Raw genomic sequence first — 14,474 nt, 5'->3', positions numbered from 1 at the left:
CCTCCTGGGTCGCCAAGGCGGAGAGGGTGGGGGCTTATACCTTCCACCTCATTGATCTAAAATGCCTAAAAACTCATTCAGGACTCCCTACATACACAAGGGCTCTAGTAAATGCTAAATGAATTCAAATCCCACAGCTCTAGAGGATATCTGTGGAGACCAATGTCCCAGTGTGTCAGAGGTCTAATTCTGGGGAGGGGAGGGGGGGGCATGAATAGGAACAATGCAATCTAAAGAGTATGAGAAGTAGTTTTCAAGTAGGAATTGTTTTTTAGGGCACCGGGTAAATCCTTTCATTACTCATGCCTCTATCTGTAGCTAAATCTATCTGAAAATTCCCATCAACTTTTTCTTCTAACAGAACTTTGTAGAAGCTTGTTCACAATTTTGAGTTTCCTGAAACTACTGTTAATATATGTGTGTGCATATCTGTATACATACACACATGTACCTGTGCCTGTAAACATGCCCCTATACACATAGATATAGGTATTCACAAGGAACAAGAAACTGGAAACCCCGTCTGTCCCTCTCAAAGGGGAGCACACAGCTACAGGACTTAAGAAGAGACCTCCTTCCCACAGTCATGGAGAGGGCCCTCGGGCTCCGAGACAAGCAGCCCCATGCTGCTGGGGCTCCTCCCGGACCACTGACATCACATTGATGGATTACAGCTTCTCTAGCTCTAAAAGGGGGCAGCTGGACCAAATGATCTCCGAGTTCTTTTCAGCGCCAATATTCTACTCTTTTCCTGAGAACACACTATGGGAGGGTTCTTGGCAGAGCAGCAAGGTTAAATTTTTCACGTAGCTTACCTTGGTGTTTTTACAGGGGGTGTAATAAGAGGTAATGAGGTCTTCTCATCAATGAAGCTTATATTCCTACTGGGGCGTCTTGAGGATCCTGCTAATTCCTGATCCTCCACAATTTGCTCAAGTTCATCTGCAGAATGCAAAATATTAATACAAGGATCTAAGAAAAAAATAAAGAAACATTCTTTTTTCCTAGCAACTCAGCACAGAACAAATGCTTCCTAGTTTTCAGCAACTCAGAGATAGCTTGATCTCAATCTTCTTTTTTTGTTACATTTGTGAGCGGGATTAATAATTATCTTGAAAAGAATATAAGCCTCCACTGAAAGAAATGCAGTATCAACTGTGTTTACATGTGAGGTTTGGAAAAAGAGAAAAAAGATTCCATTTTAAATGCCCACATTTAAAGGAAGAAATGGACAAGACAGTGTCCAAAGAATAATAACCAAAAAGCCAACATAGATCATTTCCTACCCACCCATACTCTCTGAACCGTATCCTAAGCATCATGCCCCAAGGAAGCTCATTATCCTGCCAGGCTGTATCCAGCTTTGGTGCTCTCTCAATACCCTCTGATCTTCTGATGGGAAGGCTAAAGGACACCTCCCAAACCCTCCATTCTTCACATGGGCTCCTGGGTGGCCCACAAGCTATATATACACCTTTGGTCTAAACTCCCTCAGGCCAACCATAGCTTCCCTTCCACCCCACTTTTCAGCTTCCTTTTATGTTGTCTTCCCCACTAGACGGTAAGATCCTTGAGGGCAGAGACTGAATTTTTCACATTTGTATCCCCAGTGCTCAGTACCATGCCTGGAACATAGTAGGTACTTCCTAAATGGTTACTGACTACCATTAGAGAGAACTGGCGCACTTCAGCCTAAAGAAGAAATGACTTAAAACACAATCACCATCACCATATCTGAAAGGCTGCCACACAAAGCGGGGTGAGCCTCCAACTTCCTGACACCGTTGGACTGAAATGTGAGTCCTATTTCCTGGGAAGTTGGTAAAATCAAACTTAAAACTTCCTTATGTCCTCCTTCTATTCTGTTTCCCAAAGTAGAAATCTCTGTCTTCTGCTTTCTGGGAAATCCCTCTGTACCCATGCTGCTTATGTATTCAGATTCTATCTCAAGTTGCTAAAGCTGAAGCTCAGGGTTCTCTGACTGACTGGCATATGATGAAATTTGTGCTCTGAACAAAATAAAACTCTAGTTGACTCTCCTATCTCTGCATCGTTGATTGGCGAATGGTACCAGTGCCCAGTAAGCATCTCCAGGACAATTTTTCAAAATTCTTGGCAACCGAGATAGGCCAGGCTAGGTCAGCTCACTGTTCCAACCCATTAAGCCCTCCAGCAGGCAACAAGATAGGTTTTACCTAGGGAGAATTGTGGGCAAGAAAGATAAACTGCCTGGTAAAGTCACAGTCCTACCCAGGAAATCACAGAAACAGGTGTTTCAAATATTGGTCTATATTGTCTAATTGTCTCTCTCGTGCCTAAATAATGTATTGGATGTAAACCCTTAAGCTCTAGGGATCACACTGACATCCTGATGAGCATTGGTGCCGTGATTCGGGTCTCAAAAGCACAGGTTTGGTGGAGGGTCTTAATGTTTTAACAGGAAGCCTTTCTGGCTGAATCTACAACTCCAAACCCTAGAGGCAAATAAGCAAGAGACCCGCCTGGCTAAGTGGGCATGTATTATATTTATCGTCCTGTCTTGGCTACCCTTCCTGTTTAAATCCCTGAGGAGTCTGGTCTAATATAAATTTCAAAAGGACAAGTAGAATATCAATCTGACACTTCAATTATACCTTGAATAGTCAGCAGTCATTACAACACTCCTCGGGTTCTAATAACTCTGGTTTGGTTATTGTCATTCTGGTTGGTACAGAAGCTAAATTATCCCTAGCTAAATCTATTCCCAATATGAGAACTCTGGCCTGGTTAAACTTTCTAGAACGATATGGTCTGTAGTAACAGCCAAAATACAACCTCCTTGTGGCCCAGAGGATCTTTTGATTTAGAAATATTGCAAATAATTAATTGTTGATGATTCAGATTCAAATCAACTCCCCCTGGTGGAAGTAATTGAGGCAGTTCTGATACTAATTTTGTCTTCCCAATCAACAATGAAATCCACTAGCTAACCCTTTGATTACATTTCCAGTGGGAGATATTTTAACAACCATTAGGAAAAGCTTAACTAAAAGCCTCAGAGCTTTCAAAGGATATAATCTCCTCCGTGTTCCCACTTCTGGCCAGGTTGGGAAAACAAAGAAAGAGCGAAGAGGGAAGAGAACCTTCTCCCATTGCAGAAATTTTTCTTATCACGAGTGAGATTATTTTTGTTTGGCTCCTACAAACATAAATAAAGCACTGGCATTGCAAAGAGGCAGCTTTTAGGTCAAAGGAAGGAACAACTCTGTAGGGATCAGAGTGGTGCAAAAATCAGAACTGGCCCCATCACCAACTTCTGAATCCCTAATCTCTGGAACCATTTAAGTGGAACCTGGAGGAGCACTTGCTAGGCTTTCTCCTGCCTCAGAGCTGGGCTAGATAGTCTCAAAGATGTCTTCAAATGCTGAGGTGCTGGGATGCTGGTGAAACCCCACGGCTACGGTGCCTTCCTAATTCAATGATGAGCTTATTTGTCCCTACAAAGAGATGCTAATGGCTAATGGGGCAGGAGGCGGCTTTCAGCAAATAAACCTTGCAATGCTGAGCCGTCTGTGGGCCACTTTTACCTTTAGTAGTACTGCCTGCTCGACTCCTGCTTTCTGTCCCCTTCTCAAGTCTGTCTTCCATGGAGTTAAGAGTACTGATGGATGACACGGCGCTACTTTCTACCAGGTCCATATAGTTGAAGAATTCAGGTATCAGAAATGTGATGTTCTAGAAACATACAACGCTTAAGATTCAGAACCTAAGCAGAGTCTATAATGACAACAAAGAGAAAGGGAGAGAGAGAAGGGGAGAGGAAAAGTTAAAAAAAAAAAGAGGGAGAAATGAGGGGAAGGGAGGGGAGAAGGGGAGAGCAAAAGAGAAAAAGACAGAGAGACAAAGACAGAGAGGCAGAGAAAGAGACAGAGACAGAGACAAAGACACAGAGAGTGAGAGAAAGAGAGACAGAAAGAGAGAGAGGCAGAGACAGACAGAGACAAAGAGAGACAGGGAAAGAGAGACAAGAGACAGAAAGAGACAAAGAGAGACAAAGAGAGGAAGGGAGGGAGGAAGGAGAGAGAGAGAGAGAGAGAGAGAGAGAGAGAGAGAGAGAGAGAGAAAAGTAAAACCAGTTTAGAGAACAGATCTGCCTCCAGGCCACTGATCCCCCCACACCCAGCTGTCACTCATGTTCAATGGGTAAAGGCAGCTTCCTTTTTATGGGGGGATTCCTGTTCTGACTGTGAGTCAGAGTGAATGATCTTCTAATTCTGTCCCAACTCAGAGAGTAGCAGGTCCTACGGATGCTTCACCAACAATAGGATCTGACCTTCACAGAGGATCACACTTGTTTTGTCTGACTCTACAACAAAAGGCTACGAATTCAGGTTTTTATTCTGTCTGTCACAAAACTATCCATTATTTTGTACATCTGCTACCAGAGCCACTTCCTCTGCTGGGAAGAATGAGGCAAGAGCAGCAGGAATGAGGGCGAGCAGGACGGTCTGGGGGACGCGGACGCCATGAGGTCACTGGGAAGCAAGCCCCTTCCCCTCCCTGGGCCTTGGGGATAAAATGGTGAGTCGGGAGTCTCTCTACTGCAACAAACACCTCTGCTTAAGGCATGGGCAGACACGGGCCAAGGCAAGGGCACCTCGGATAAAGCGAGAACGGCAAGATTGGGCCTGGAGTCAGATCTGAAACACAGGACAGCACCATGCTATGGAAGCCAATGAAGCAATGCATTCATCCACTAATGTGTATTTAGCAAGTGCCAACTGTGGACCAGACCCTGAAGTGAAAAGAGTATCCAGAGGGCAATCAGGATGCTAATAGGCTTGAGAAGATACCAGATGAAGCTCTGCGGAAGAAAACGAGTCTGTTCAACTATTAACAAGCGTATGAAAAATGTTTCAAATCATTAATAATTCGAGAAAAGCAAATTAAAGCAACTCTGAAGCTTCACCTCAAACTCTCAGACTGGAAATATATGAAGAAGAAGAAAAAAAAAGGAAAATTCTCATTGGTGGAAGGGGCTGCAGGTACGTCAAGGCATTATCAGTAGAACTATAAATAAGTCCAGTCATTCTGAAAAGCATTTGGAAGTATACTCCAAAAGGCACCAAACTGTTCAAATTTGGACCCAGCTAATACTACTACTAGGGCAATACAGTAAAAAGATCAAAGAAAGCATAAAAGGATCTCTATGTACAAACACACTTACTGAAACTCTTTTTGCAATGGTGAAGAACTAGAAACTAAGAAGGTTTCTTTCCATTGGGAAGTGGCTGGACAAATTCTAATCTACGAATACAATAAAATGTTATTACACTATGAGAAGTGACAAACTGGGGAGTTTAAAGAAATATGAAAATCTAAAATGATGCAGCATAAAGTGAGCAAAACCAAGAAAAAAAAATTATGTAATAATAACATAAAGAAACAAAGCTGAAACACTTGAGAAAATTGACCAATGAAATAATAAACCAAGATTCCAGGGAATGGTGATGAATTAGCCGTGTCTTGAGAAGAGAAGAAATAACTCATTATGAACAAAACAGACAAGGAGGGAGGAAGGGAGGGAGGGAACAGGAAGGAAGGGAGGGAGGAAGAAGAGGGAGGGAAGGAAGAAGAGGGAGGAAGAGGGAGGGAGGAAAGAAGGAAGGGAAGAAGAAGGAAGGAAGGAAGGGGGGTTATTTTTAGAAATGGCGAAATTAAAAGGAAAGCTAAGAAGAAGTACAAAAAAGGTTTGAAAGATACAAGTAAAGCTTATTGTAATAAGCTGTCCATAAGAGAACTCAATCTACAGTTTTCATGGACAATCCTCTTTTTCTTTTCTATCATGTGCATGGAAATGCCTGCTGTGATGTCTGTTAAACTCAAAATAAAAATAAAAAATGTTAGTGCCCAGAAGAGAAGAGAAGGAAGGCTGGACAGACAAGACAGACAGACAGGATAGCTTGGAAAGTGCCATGTGCATTTATCACAGACTTCCAAACAGCAGCAAGCTGATGCCACTAGGAGGCACTATAGTGAACTTAGCAACCACTCTAGAATCAGGAGGACCAGAGTTCAAATCCAACCTGGGACACTTGACACTTGCTAGCTCCGTGATTTCGGACAAATCACTTAACCTCAACTGTTTCATAGAAACAAAAGCAAGCTCTACTGAGCAGTTTCCTATACACTCTCTTTTTTATATTCTACTTTATATGTGGAAATGTTCATTTTATTTTATGTCTGTTAAATTCAGAATAATTTTTTGTTGTTTTTTTTTTTTTTTTTTTTAATAGAGGCTATTTCAGCTGGAACACGCTTAGCAGGGACATGTAGTCTCTTTCAGAGTCCTTCCTACCCGGGTGTCTCCCCGATCCAGGGAGTCTTATCCACGCTGACAAATTCACCCCCTATTCAATCAATCCCATAGCTTCCTCTAAGGATCAACTGTTCTTTTGGATTTTTTAAAATCTTTCACAACCTGGATCCAACCTTCTTCCCCAGTCTCACTGGACATGATGCCCCAATTGAGATCATCTATCTAAAGCGAATTAGCATGGCACCTGACATACAGCGGGCACTTCACAAATGCACGTCTCTTTCCTGGCCCTGATGTGGGTCGTCCCCCTGTCTGGAAGGCTCCCCTTCCCCCCCGGTTTCCCAGCGCAGCCCTCCCTCTCAAAACACCCCATATGGAATGGCATTGGGTCTCTTTGGCAGTGGGTTTCCTTAGGTTTGTTCTATGTACCCTGGGTGTCTCCCCCTTTAGAATAGGGACTCCTTCGGAGGAGGCGCTGCTCCCTTCTTTGGCTATCTTCCCCCAGCACCCAGAACTGTGCCCAGAATGCAGCTGCTGCTTACTAAGTGCAGGAATGGCCACAGCTGTCTCCAAGATCCTAAAAGCGCCGTCAAGGGAAAGGGGAGAGGAAGCCGACCACCAAGGAGGACGGGAGGCAGGTCTGGGAAGCTGTGTGCCTCCCCTCCCCTTGGCAGAGTCCCCCCCCAGTCAGGTACATGGAGGGGTGTCCTTGTCCGGTCCCTGCTCTCCACGAAGAAAGCAAATAGAGGGAATAAACAGCAGAAGAGCTCCTCACCTTTCCCTGCACTTCTACCTTTTCATAACCACACAGCATCAGAGCAAAGTTGTGGGTTATGCCAAAGATGGTCCCATCGGGCAGAAGGGTGATCAGGCCGCTGATGGTGGTGAAGATCCACAGGGAAGCCGAGAAGAAGATGGTCCGACCCATCGTCTTGCCCTCTTGCTTGCTCTGCTGCTTCATGGTCAGCTTCAAGCTCAGAGGGAAGGTGCTGCCGTTCTTGGTTCTCCCCGTCAGCCTCTGGATCCGGAGGGCCTGTTCAGAGTCAAGGCAGCTGGTTCAGAGCAGGCGGCTGCCCCGACTCTGGCTGGCACACGGGGCCCTCAACCACCAGCTTTCTGACGGCCGGAAAGATATCTATGCCTCTCTGTGTCCACCTGGCATACAGCAGGCACTTAATAAATGTTCAAGGGCTGGCTGATTCTAGTCCCTCTGGGCTGCCCTTCTTACCAACGGCTCCACCTCTCGTAGGGATTTCCTGCCTCCTCTCATCCCAGAGCCCAGGGGTCAGGAGCCCAAGAGAGGCCTCTCTTCCGATTCACCTTTTCCCTTACCTCAAGGCCTGATGGATAAACATACCACAAACAGCCACCAACAAAAACAGGGGAAAATAGGGTTTTAAGTAGGAAAATCTCTGAATGGAAATCAGGAGTGCATCAAAAGCCTTTGTAAAAGGCAGAAGACTGCCCAACGGACTTCCAAACACGCCAGGGACAGGCAGGAAGCTCCCGGTCACAATCAGCCCCCCTTCTGTATCTGGACTGGGGCCCTGCCCTTCCCTAACTCAGCCTGGGGGTGAGCCCCTTCTCAGTATCACGTTTTTAAATACAGAAATAGAGGATTAAAAAGAAAACCAATTACATTGAAATATTTTAAAACCAAGTTTGTGGATCCAAGGTTAAAAGTCCCTGCCTTAGGTGATATCCAGAAACTCTAGAAACTCTAGATCAAGAATCCAGAGCTTAAATGTCAGAAAACGGAGTCTCTGCCCCCTCCACTGAGTTTGTCCCTGGTCGGCCAGAGCCACGGGGGGAAGGGGCCTCCTTGGCAGCTCTTACCTCTGTGATTCGCTGGCCCGGGGGTGGCAACTGCAGAGAAGGAATCAGGTCCAGGATCTTATTCCCACTCACTTCTTCCATGGAGGAGAAGTCAAACAGTTGAGCAAAAAGACTGTCACACGATAAGACCTTACCCTTAGGGAAAAGTACACGGTCACCTTAGTGGGAAATACGCCACAATCACAGTTAATTGTCCATCTTTCAGGTTCATCAAACCTCAGTTTATTTGGGTAAAAAAAAATAAGTTAAAGCTGCCTCTACTTTAGGGGTGCAGATGATTCAAAAGCAAGTCTCCTTGTAAACAACCCTCGGCAAAAGAAATGACTCAAAATCACCTATGAAAAACACAAAATTGAAACAATCCTTCCCCATCATTTCTTTGAGAAAAATTGTCTCTAGTTCTCAAAAAAAAAAAAAAAACCATCAGCTACTACACTGAGTGGTCTGGATATACTTGGTACCCTGTGGGACTTTTCCTTTCTCGTTTTTAATGGCGGGCCTGGAAGGACAGGGCCACCCCCACTGCTCAGCCTGGGAGCTCCGACCGGGTGCACTCTGGTTTGAGCCAGTTCGGCCTCCCCAGGACACACAATGGTTCTACGCCGGGCTCAGTGTGGGCACCGCCTGCTGCAGCTCAGAATCCCCCAGCCTCACCCTCTCCTAGCTGGGAGCACACAGCCATGCCGATAAGTCTAGCAGGGTGACTTTTCAGAGAAGTTGATCTCTTTGGAAAAAACTTTCCATCCCCAAAGAGGATGAGAGAACATTTTTCCAAACTATTCTATTTAGATGTGTATTTTTCCTATTGCCAACCCGATTAAGCGTGTATGAGAAAGTTTCACTGTGAGAACTCCCTTTCACCCGTTCTGATTATACCCCATCTATCACTTGGTAGACAACCAGAGGGAGCCACAGGATCCCCATAAAGGATAGGGACTTCTCCAGAGTCACACAGGTAATAAGCATCAGGGGCAGGATCTGGGCAGAGACCCTGACCCTGAACCCACAGATCCCCCTACCACACCAGGGAATGTGCGGCAATAATGAAAACATGTGTCTCTGGGCTGGGTGACATGTTCTAGTTGGCACAGGGGATAAGTGTCAGGCTGAGAATCAGAAAAACCTGAAAGACCCAAGTTCAAATCCAGACTCAAGACACTTGCTAGCCGTGGGATCCTGGGCAAGTTCACCGTGTATGCCTCAGTTTCCTCATCTGTAAAATGAGCTGGAGAAGAAAACCGCTCCAGTATCTCTACCAAGGAGACCCCAAATGGGGTATAGTCAGACACCACTAAATGGCTGACCCACAAGTCACCTCAGGAAAGAGGCCTAAACCAAGCTTCCCCCCAACTCCTAGGCCAAACTACGAGAGCCTCTCCCACATCAGAGGCTCTTCATTCCCCTAAATGTAAAATGGGGAGAACTGGGCTGAAGCTGAAATGACAGATGGCATTTCACTTGGGAAACAGAATGCCAAACTCACGTCTCTCTGGAAAGAGATCTCAGTGGTGAATCTTTCCACGGGCTCCAGCAACACGACCGAGCAGCGAGAGGAGCTGTCATGCTCCAGATTCTTCAACCAGATGGAGACGGGAATCTTCTGCTTGTTGGAGCAGATGATGTCGACCTGGGAACAGAATGGGCTCAGAACCTCCCCACCAGCCGACGCGGGCGGGAGCCCACCCCAAAGCCTACTCTGGGCCGCCTGAAGCTTTCCGGCTTTGTCATAGTGATGGGGCCAGCAGGAGGACCATCACCTTTCAAAGCTGAACAACTAAGGGAAATGACCCCACCGGCTCAGCGGGGTGGACAGCGCCTTCCTAAGGGACGCAGGAAATGGTCTCGGAGAGCAGCACTCTCCAGTCCCTTGGATCGGACAAGACTGGCCCTGGGAAAGCAGAGTCTTTCAAGTCGAAGAAGGCCTGCCAGACACAGCCTTGATTAGGCATTGCAGCAGGATTTAAGGGAGGGTTTTCCTTCCTCAGCTACACCTGATGCATCAGGAAAAGCAAAAAGTACGCTACTTCTTAAATTGACTATTCACCCAAATCTGTTTACTTTTTCTTTTTCCATTTCTCAAGAATTAACACCCTGAATGGATCTACTCAAAATGCCTCAAAGTCCCAGAATGCTAAAGCTAGAAAGGATCTTAGAATTAGCTCATTTGATCCTTCCAACAACACTGGGAGTTAGATACCATCACCCCGTCCAATTCAGAAGTAGGAAGCTAAGGAAGCCAGAGTCAGAGGACATGGGTTTATCTGTGTGCTGTTGGGCAAGAACAGCTAACATAGTGGCTCTCTCAGATCCATCTGGGCCCCAGCTCCTTCCTATGTCAGCCCTAAAATTCGGATGCAGTAATCCTCCACCAGGGAAGCCTGTGACCCCCTTCGATTCCTGGAGGTGCTAGGCTTAACCAAATGTATCCCTGAATGGCCAGCATTGTAGGGAGGAGGCTCCGTATCTTTCTAGCTCGAATTGTGCCGGGGCGGCCTTTGAGAGCTGCCTCTAGAACACAGTAATAAGGTGACATGTGAACAAAGTTGAACCAGAAACCATCATAAATATTTTCTAAATTCGTGTCTAAGAGTTCATTCATGTTCATTTCACATTCATTTTGACGTGGCCGGATACATTTGGAGAAATCGGGCTTCAGTATTTCAGTTTTGAGCTCTGTGTCCAATGTCCAGACCTCAATCTAATTATGTCCAAGTATGGTGTACGGTCAAAAAAAACTTCCACCAAAAGCGAATGCTCAGCGAGCATAGTCTCCCCTGACTTAAATGGTCACTTATCAAAGGGACCTGCTAATTAAACTCTGGATATGAAAAATAAATGTGGAAATGCCAACTTTAAGGATGAGAACAATTATGAATTTTGAAGGCTGACACAAAGCAGGGCAGACTCTGGGCAAAATGCGAAAGGGCCACGTAAGGACAGAAGGCGGCCCGGCTTCCAAGGCACAAAGCCCCTACTCACCACTGTTCCATAAGCGATGGCATCTTCTTGTCCATCCATCTCACCAGACTCCTTAATTAATGCCTCTACTATGGAAGTACTGGATTTAGAAAAGAACAGTGGCAACTTCCGACCAATCAGATCTTGACTGCAATAGCCGAGCAGCTCACAAGCTTGGTCGTTGACAACAAGGATCTAAGAAGGGACAGAGCGGGAAGAAAGCACAAGTGGATCAAAGCAATTCCCCCAACGTTCAAACACACACCGATGCTGTGACTTCTTCTTACCTCGCTAAGCACCCCAGAATGCTTCTGGCTTCCCCACCCCCTTGCCATCACATCCAGCTCTAAGAAATGTGCTTAACCAAGGAAACAAGGCTTTCCTTCCCTATGCACCACTGAACATTTCTACCCTGCAGACCAAAAGAAAAGCCCAATGATAATACAAGAGTTAGACTATTTTATCCAGTCTGTGAACTACAATCTTCTAATCATAAATATGAATGCTAAAAAATGCAAAATCGCATCAACAGGGCCACTAGCTTCTAAGCAAATGTATTTAGAAAACTGAAACATTGTAAGTTCATTTTTCTCTGAATTGGGCTAATAGCTAAGCAAATAACGGGAAACGGTTGACCCTTCCTCTCCCTTCAATCTTTAGCATTACAAACAAAGTATGTCAATGCGGCAAGAGTCTATAAATTCATCAGTGTGAATATTCCCTCTATCAACACAGACCTGGAGAACTGATGAAAAATCTTTTACCTTTCAGCCAATATGGTGAAGAAAGAGTGAAAAATCCAATTGGAGTCCATCTAACATCAACTTCACATGGGTTTATTTACTTTACAAAGATGGACCTTCTTGTGATGGAGAGAGCCATCTGCACTCAGAGAGAGGACTGTGGGGACTGAGTGGGGATCACAACATAGTATTTTCACTCTTTTTGTTGTTGTTGGCTTGCATTTTGTTTTCTTTCTCATTTTTTTTCCTTTTTGATCAGATTTTTCTTGTGCATCATGATAATTGTGGAAATAGGTATAGAAGAATTGCACTTTAACATATATTGGATTACTTGCCATCTAGGGGAGGGGGTGGGAGGAAGGGAGGGAGAAAAAAATTTTGGAACACAAGGTTTTGCAAGGGTGAATGTTGAAAACTATATGCATATGTTTTGAAAATAAAAAGCTTTAAAAATATTTTTTTAATTTAAAAAAAAACACAAAGATGGACCTAAATAGTCTGTCTTAACACTACTTAACAAGCACACCAATTCCAACTGATTGATTTGAAGTACCAATACAAAAAAAGGCATTTCTACGGCTAGTTATCAGGTTATCCTACCTTCATTGTCCTCAATTCCACTATGAATATGGCTTTATTTGGGGCACACACACATGAGGACAGAGACTGATTGTTTGACCCCGAAGGCAAGTTAGTCAGTAAGGAGCTATATATGGAAGTGGACAGCTCAGGATGGTCTGCCTGGGACATGACGCTGAAGCGGTTTGTACAAATCTTCTGGGCAGCCAGTGAAGACAAGCAATAGGTGTTCCATTTGTCTTCTGAAAAGGAAAAGAAAAAGAAAGAGTGAGAGCTTCTGCAGCTGCTAAGAATCTGAGAGGTTTTTTAATATTTTTTTTTTCAATCAGCAAAAATCTACTTTTTCTCCCTTCCACCCTTGCTTTTTCCCCCAACAGAGAATGAAAGAAAAACACAATCCATTACAAATACTCGTAGGTAAGCAAAAGAAAGTTCCTCTTTGTCCATGTAGAAAAACAGACTTATCTTCTTCTGCCCTAAGTCCTTCACCTCTTTCAGGAGGTGGGTAGCATGTCATCAATTACGCAGAATTAGTTGGTCATCACACTGATCAAAGTTCATAATTCTTTCAAACTTGTTTGTCTTTACTATAGTTGCCCCTGTACAAACTGTTCTTCTGTTCACTTTGCTCAGCATCAGTTCATACAAATCTTCCAGGTTTCTCTGAAATAATTACTCGCAGCATGTGAATATGCCATCATATTGATATACCATAACTTGTCTAGCCATTCCCCAACTGACAGGTACCTTCTGAAATCCCCATTCTTTGCCATCTCAAAAAGAACAATAAATATCCATATCCTTTTTTTTTTTTTCCTTAGGATTAATCCCTTCTTTAACCTTTTTTGTTCAACTCTGTGACCCCATTTTGGGGTTTCTCGGCAAAGACACCGGGTCAGTTGGCCATTGCCTTCTCCAGCTCATTTTATGATGAGGAAACTGAGACAAACTAAGTGAAGTGTCTTGCCCAGGGTCACCTGTCCAGGCACAAGACTCTACCCACTGCAGCGCCCCAGGGCGGCCTTTTAGCCTGCCCTCTCTCTCGTTCCCCCTTTCTCCCTCACATTTCTGTACCCAGCTCTGTGGCTGTGCTATTATTCCTTCACTAGTTTAGACAAGAATGAGATTCAAGTGTCAGTCATTCCCACTTTGCACACTCACAATTTCCCCCTCCCTCTCTTTTCCCTTTCCTCGCTAATGAATTCCTCTGGTAGGACCATCCCAGGTTTTGTCTAATTACATTCACTCTATGACGTTTGATGATAAGGATCAAAATGGTACACACATATCATCTCCCCATATATGATGTAAGCAAATTATCATTATTAGTCCCTTAGGATTGTTTATTCATTTTATCTTTTTCTGTTTCTCTTTACTACTGTGTCTGAACTGGAGGACTGTGGTTGGTTTTTTTTTTTTTTTGGGGGGGGGAGTTTTTTGGTAGCTCTGGTCTTTTCATCAAGAATATTTAGAAGTCTTCTAGCTCAATGAAAATCCATTTTTCCTCTCTATGATTATATTGTTTTTCTGGCCAAGTTATGTTTGGCTTGAAGTATGCCTTCTGCATATCATATTCCAAGTTCTTTGCTCCTTTAGAGGAGTTGTGTTAAATCATGTGTGATCCTGACTGGTGCCTTAGTATTTAAATTTCAAGTCTTTCTGGCTGCTTTCTGGCTATTTTTTCATTGACCTGGGAGCTCTGGATCTTGGCTGTGATGTTCCTAGAATTTTTCATTTTGGGTTAACTTTCAGGATGTGACCAATGAGTTCTATTCCACTCAGTGCTCAAGTTTCAAGAGTTCTAAGCAGTTTTCTTTTAACATGTCTTGAATTTCTTTTTTGGTTATGACTTTTAAATAATCTAGGGTTTCTTAAATTTTAATTCCTTAATCTGTTTCTAGGACAGTTGTTTTTTTATTATGAGATAACTTACTTTTTAATTTTTTTACTGTTTTAACATTTCTTGTTGTCTCATAGACACACTGGCTTCTATTTGGTCCATTCCAATTTTCAGGGCATTTGTTATTTGGGCAAAGTTTTGTGTCTCTTGTGCCAAGCTG

The 14,474-nt window shown here is 44.1% G+C and overlaps 1 protein-coding gene across 3 annotated transcripts in view; it reads right to left on the bottom strand.

Moving 5' to 3' along the window:
- PASK (PAS domain containing serine/threonine kinase) overlaps nucleotides 1–14,474 on the bottom strand; it is a 56,018-nt gene that overhangs the window by 24,281 nt on the left and 17,263 nt on the right. For all 3 annotated transcript variants that reach the window (XM_031957483.1, XM_031957481.1, XM_031957482.1), the window contains 7 exons: nucleotides 12,436–12,656; nucleotides 11,114–11,287; nucleotides 9,618–9,761; nucleotides 8,135–8,269; nucleotides 7,074–7,331; nucleotides 3,567–3,714; nucleotides 816–942 (listed from right to left, as the gene is read on the bottom strand). In XM_031957483.1, the coding sequence (XP_031813343.1) occupies nucleotides 816–942; nucleotides 3,567–3,714; nucleotides 7,074–7,331; nucleotides 8,135–8,269; nucleotides 9,618–9,761; nucleotides 11,114–11,287; nucleotides 12,436–12,585 (1,136 nt within the window). In that variant the 5' untranslated portion in view covers nucleotides 12,586–12,656. The remainder of the gene's footprint in view (nucleotides 1–815; nucleotides 943–3,566; nucleotides 3,715–7,073; nucleotides 7,332–8,134; nucleotides 8,270–9,617; nucleotides 9,762–11,113; nucleotides 11,288–12,435; nucleotides 12,657–14,474) is intronic.

Source organism: Sarcophilus harrisii, chromosome 3, assembly GCF_902635505.1.
Source record: "Sarcophilus harrisii chromosome 3, mSarHar1.11, whole genome shotgun sequence".
In the NCBI taxonomy this organism is placed as follows: Eukaryota; Metazoa; Chordata; class Mammalia; order Dasyuromorphia; family Dasyuridae; genus Sarcophilus; species Sarcophilus harrisii.
Note: the sequence above shows the minus strand (reverse complement) of the source record. Positions and strands in the feature narration are given on the sequence as shown.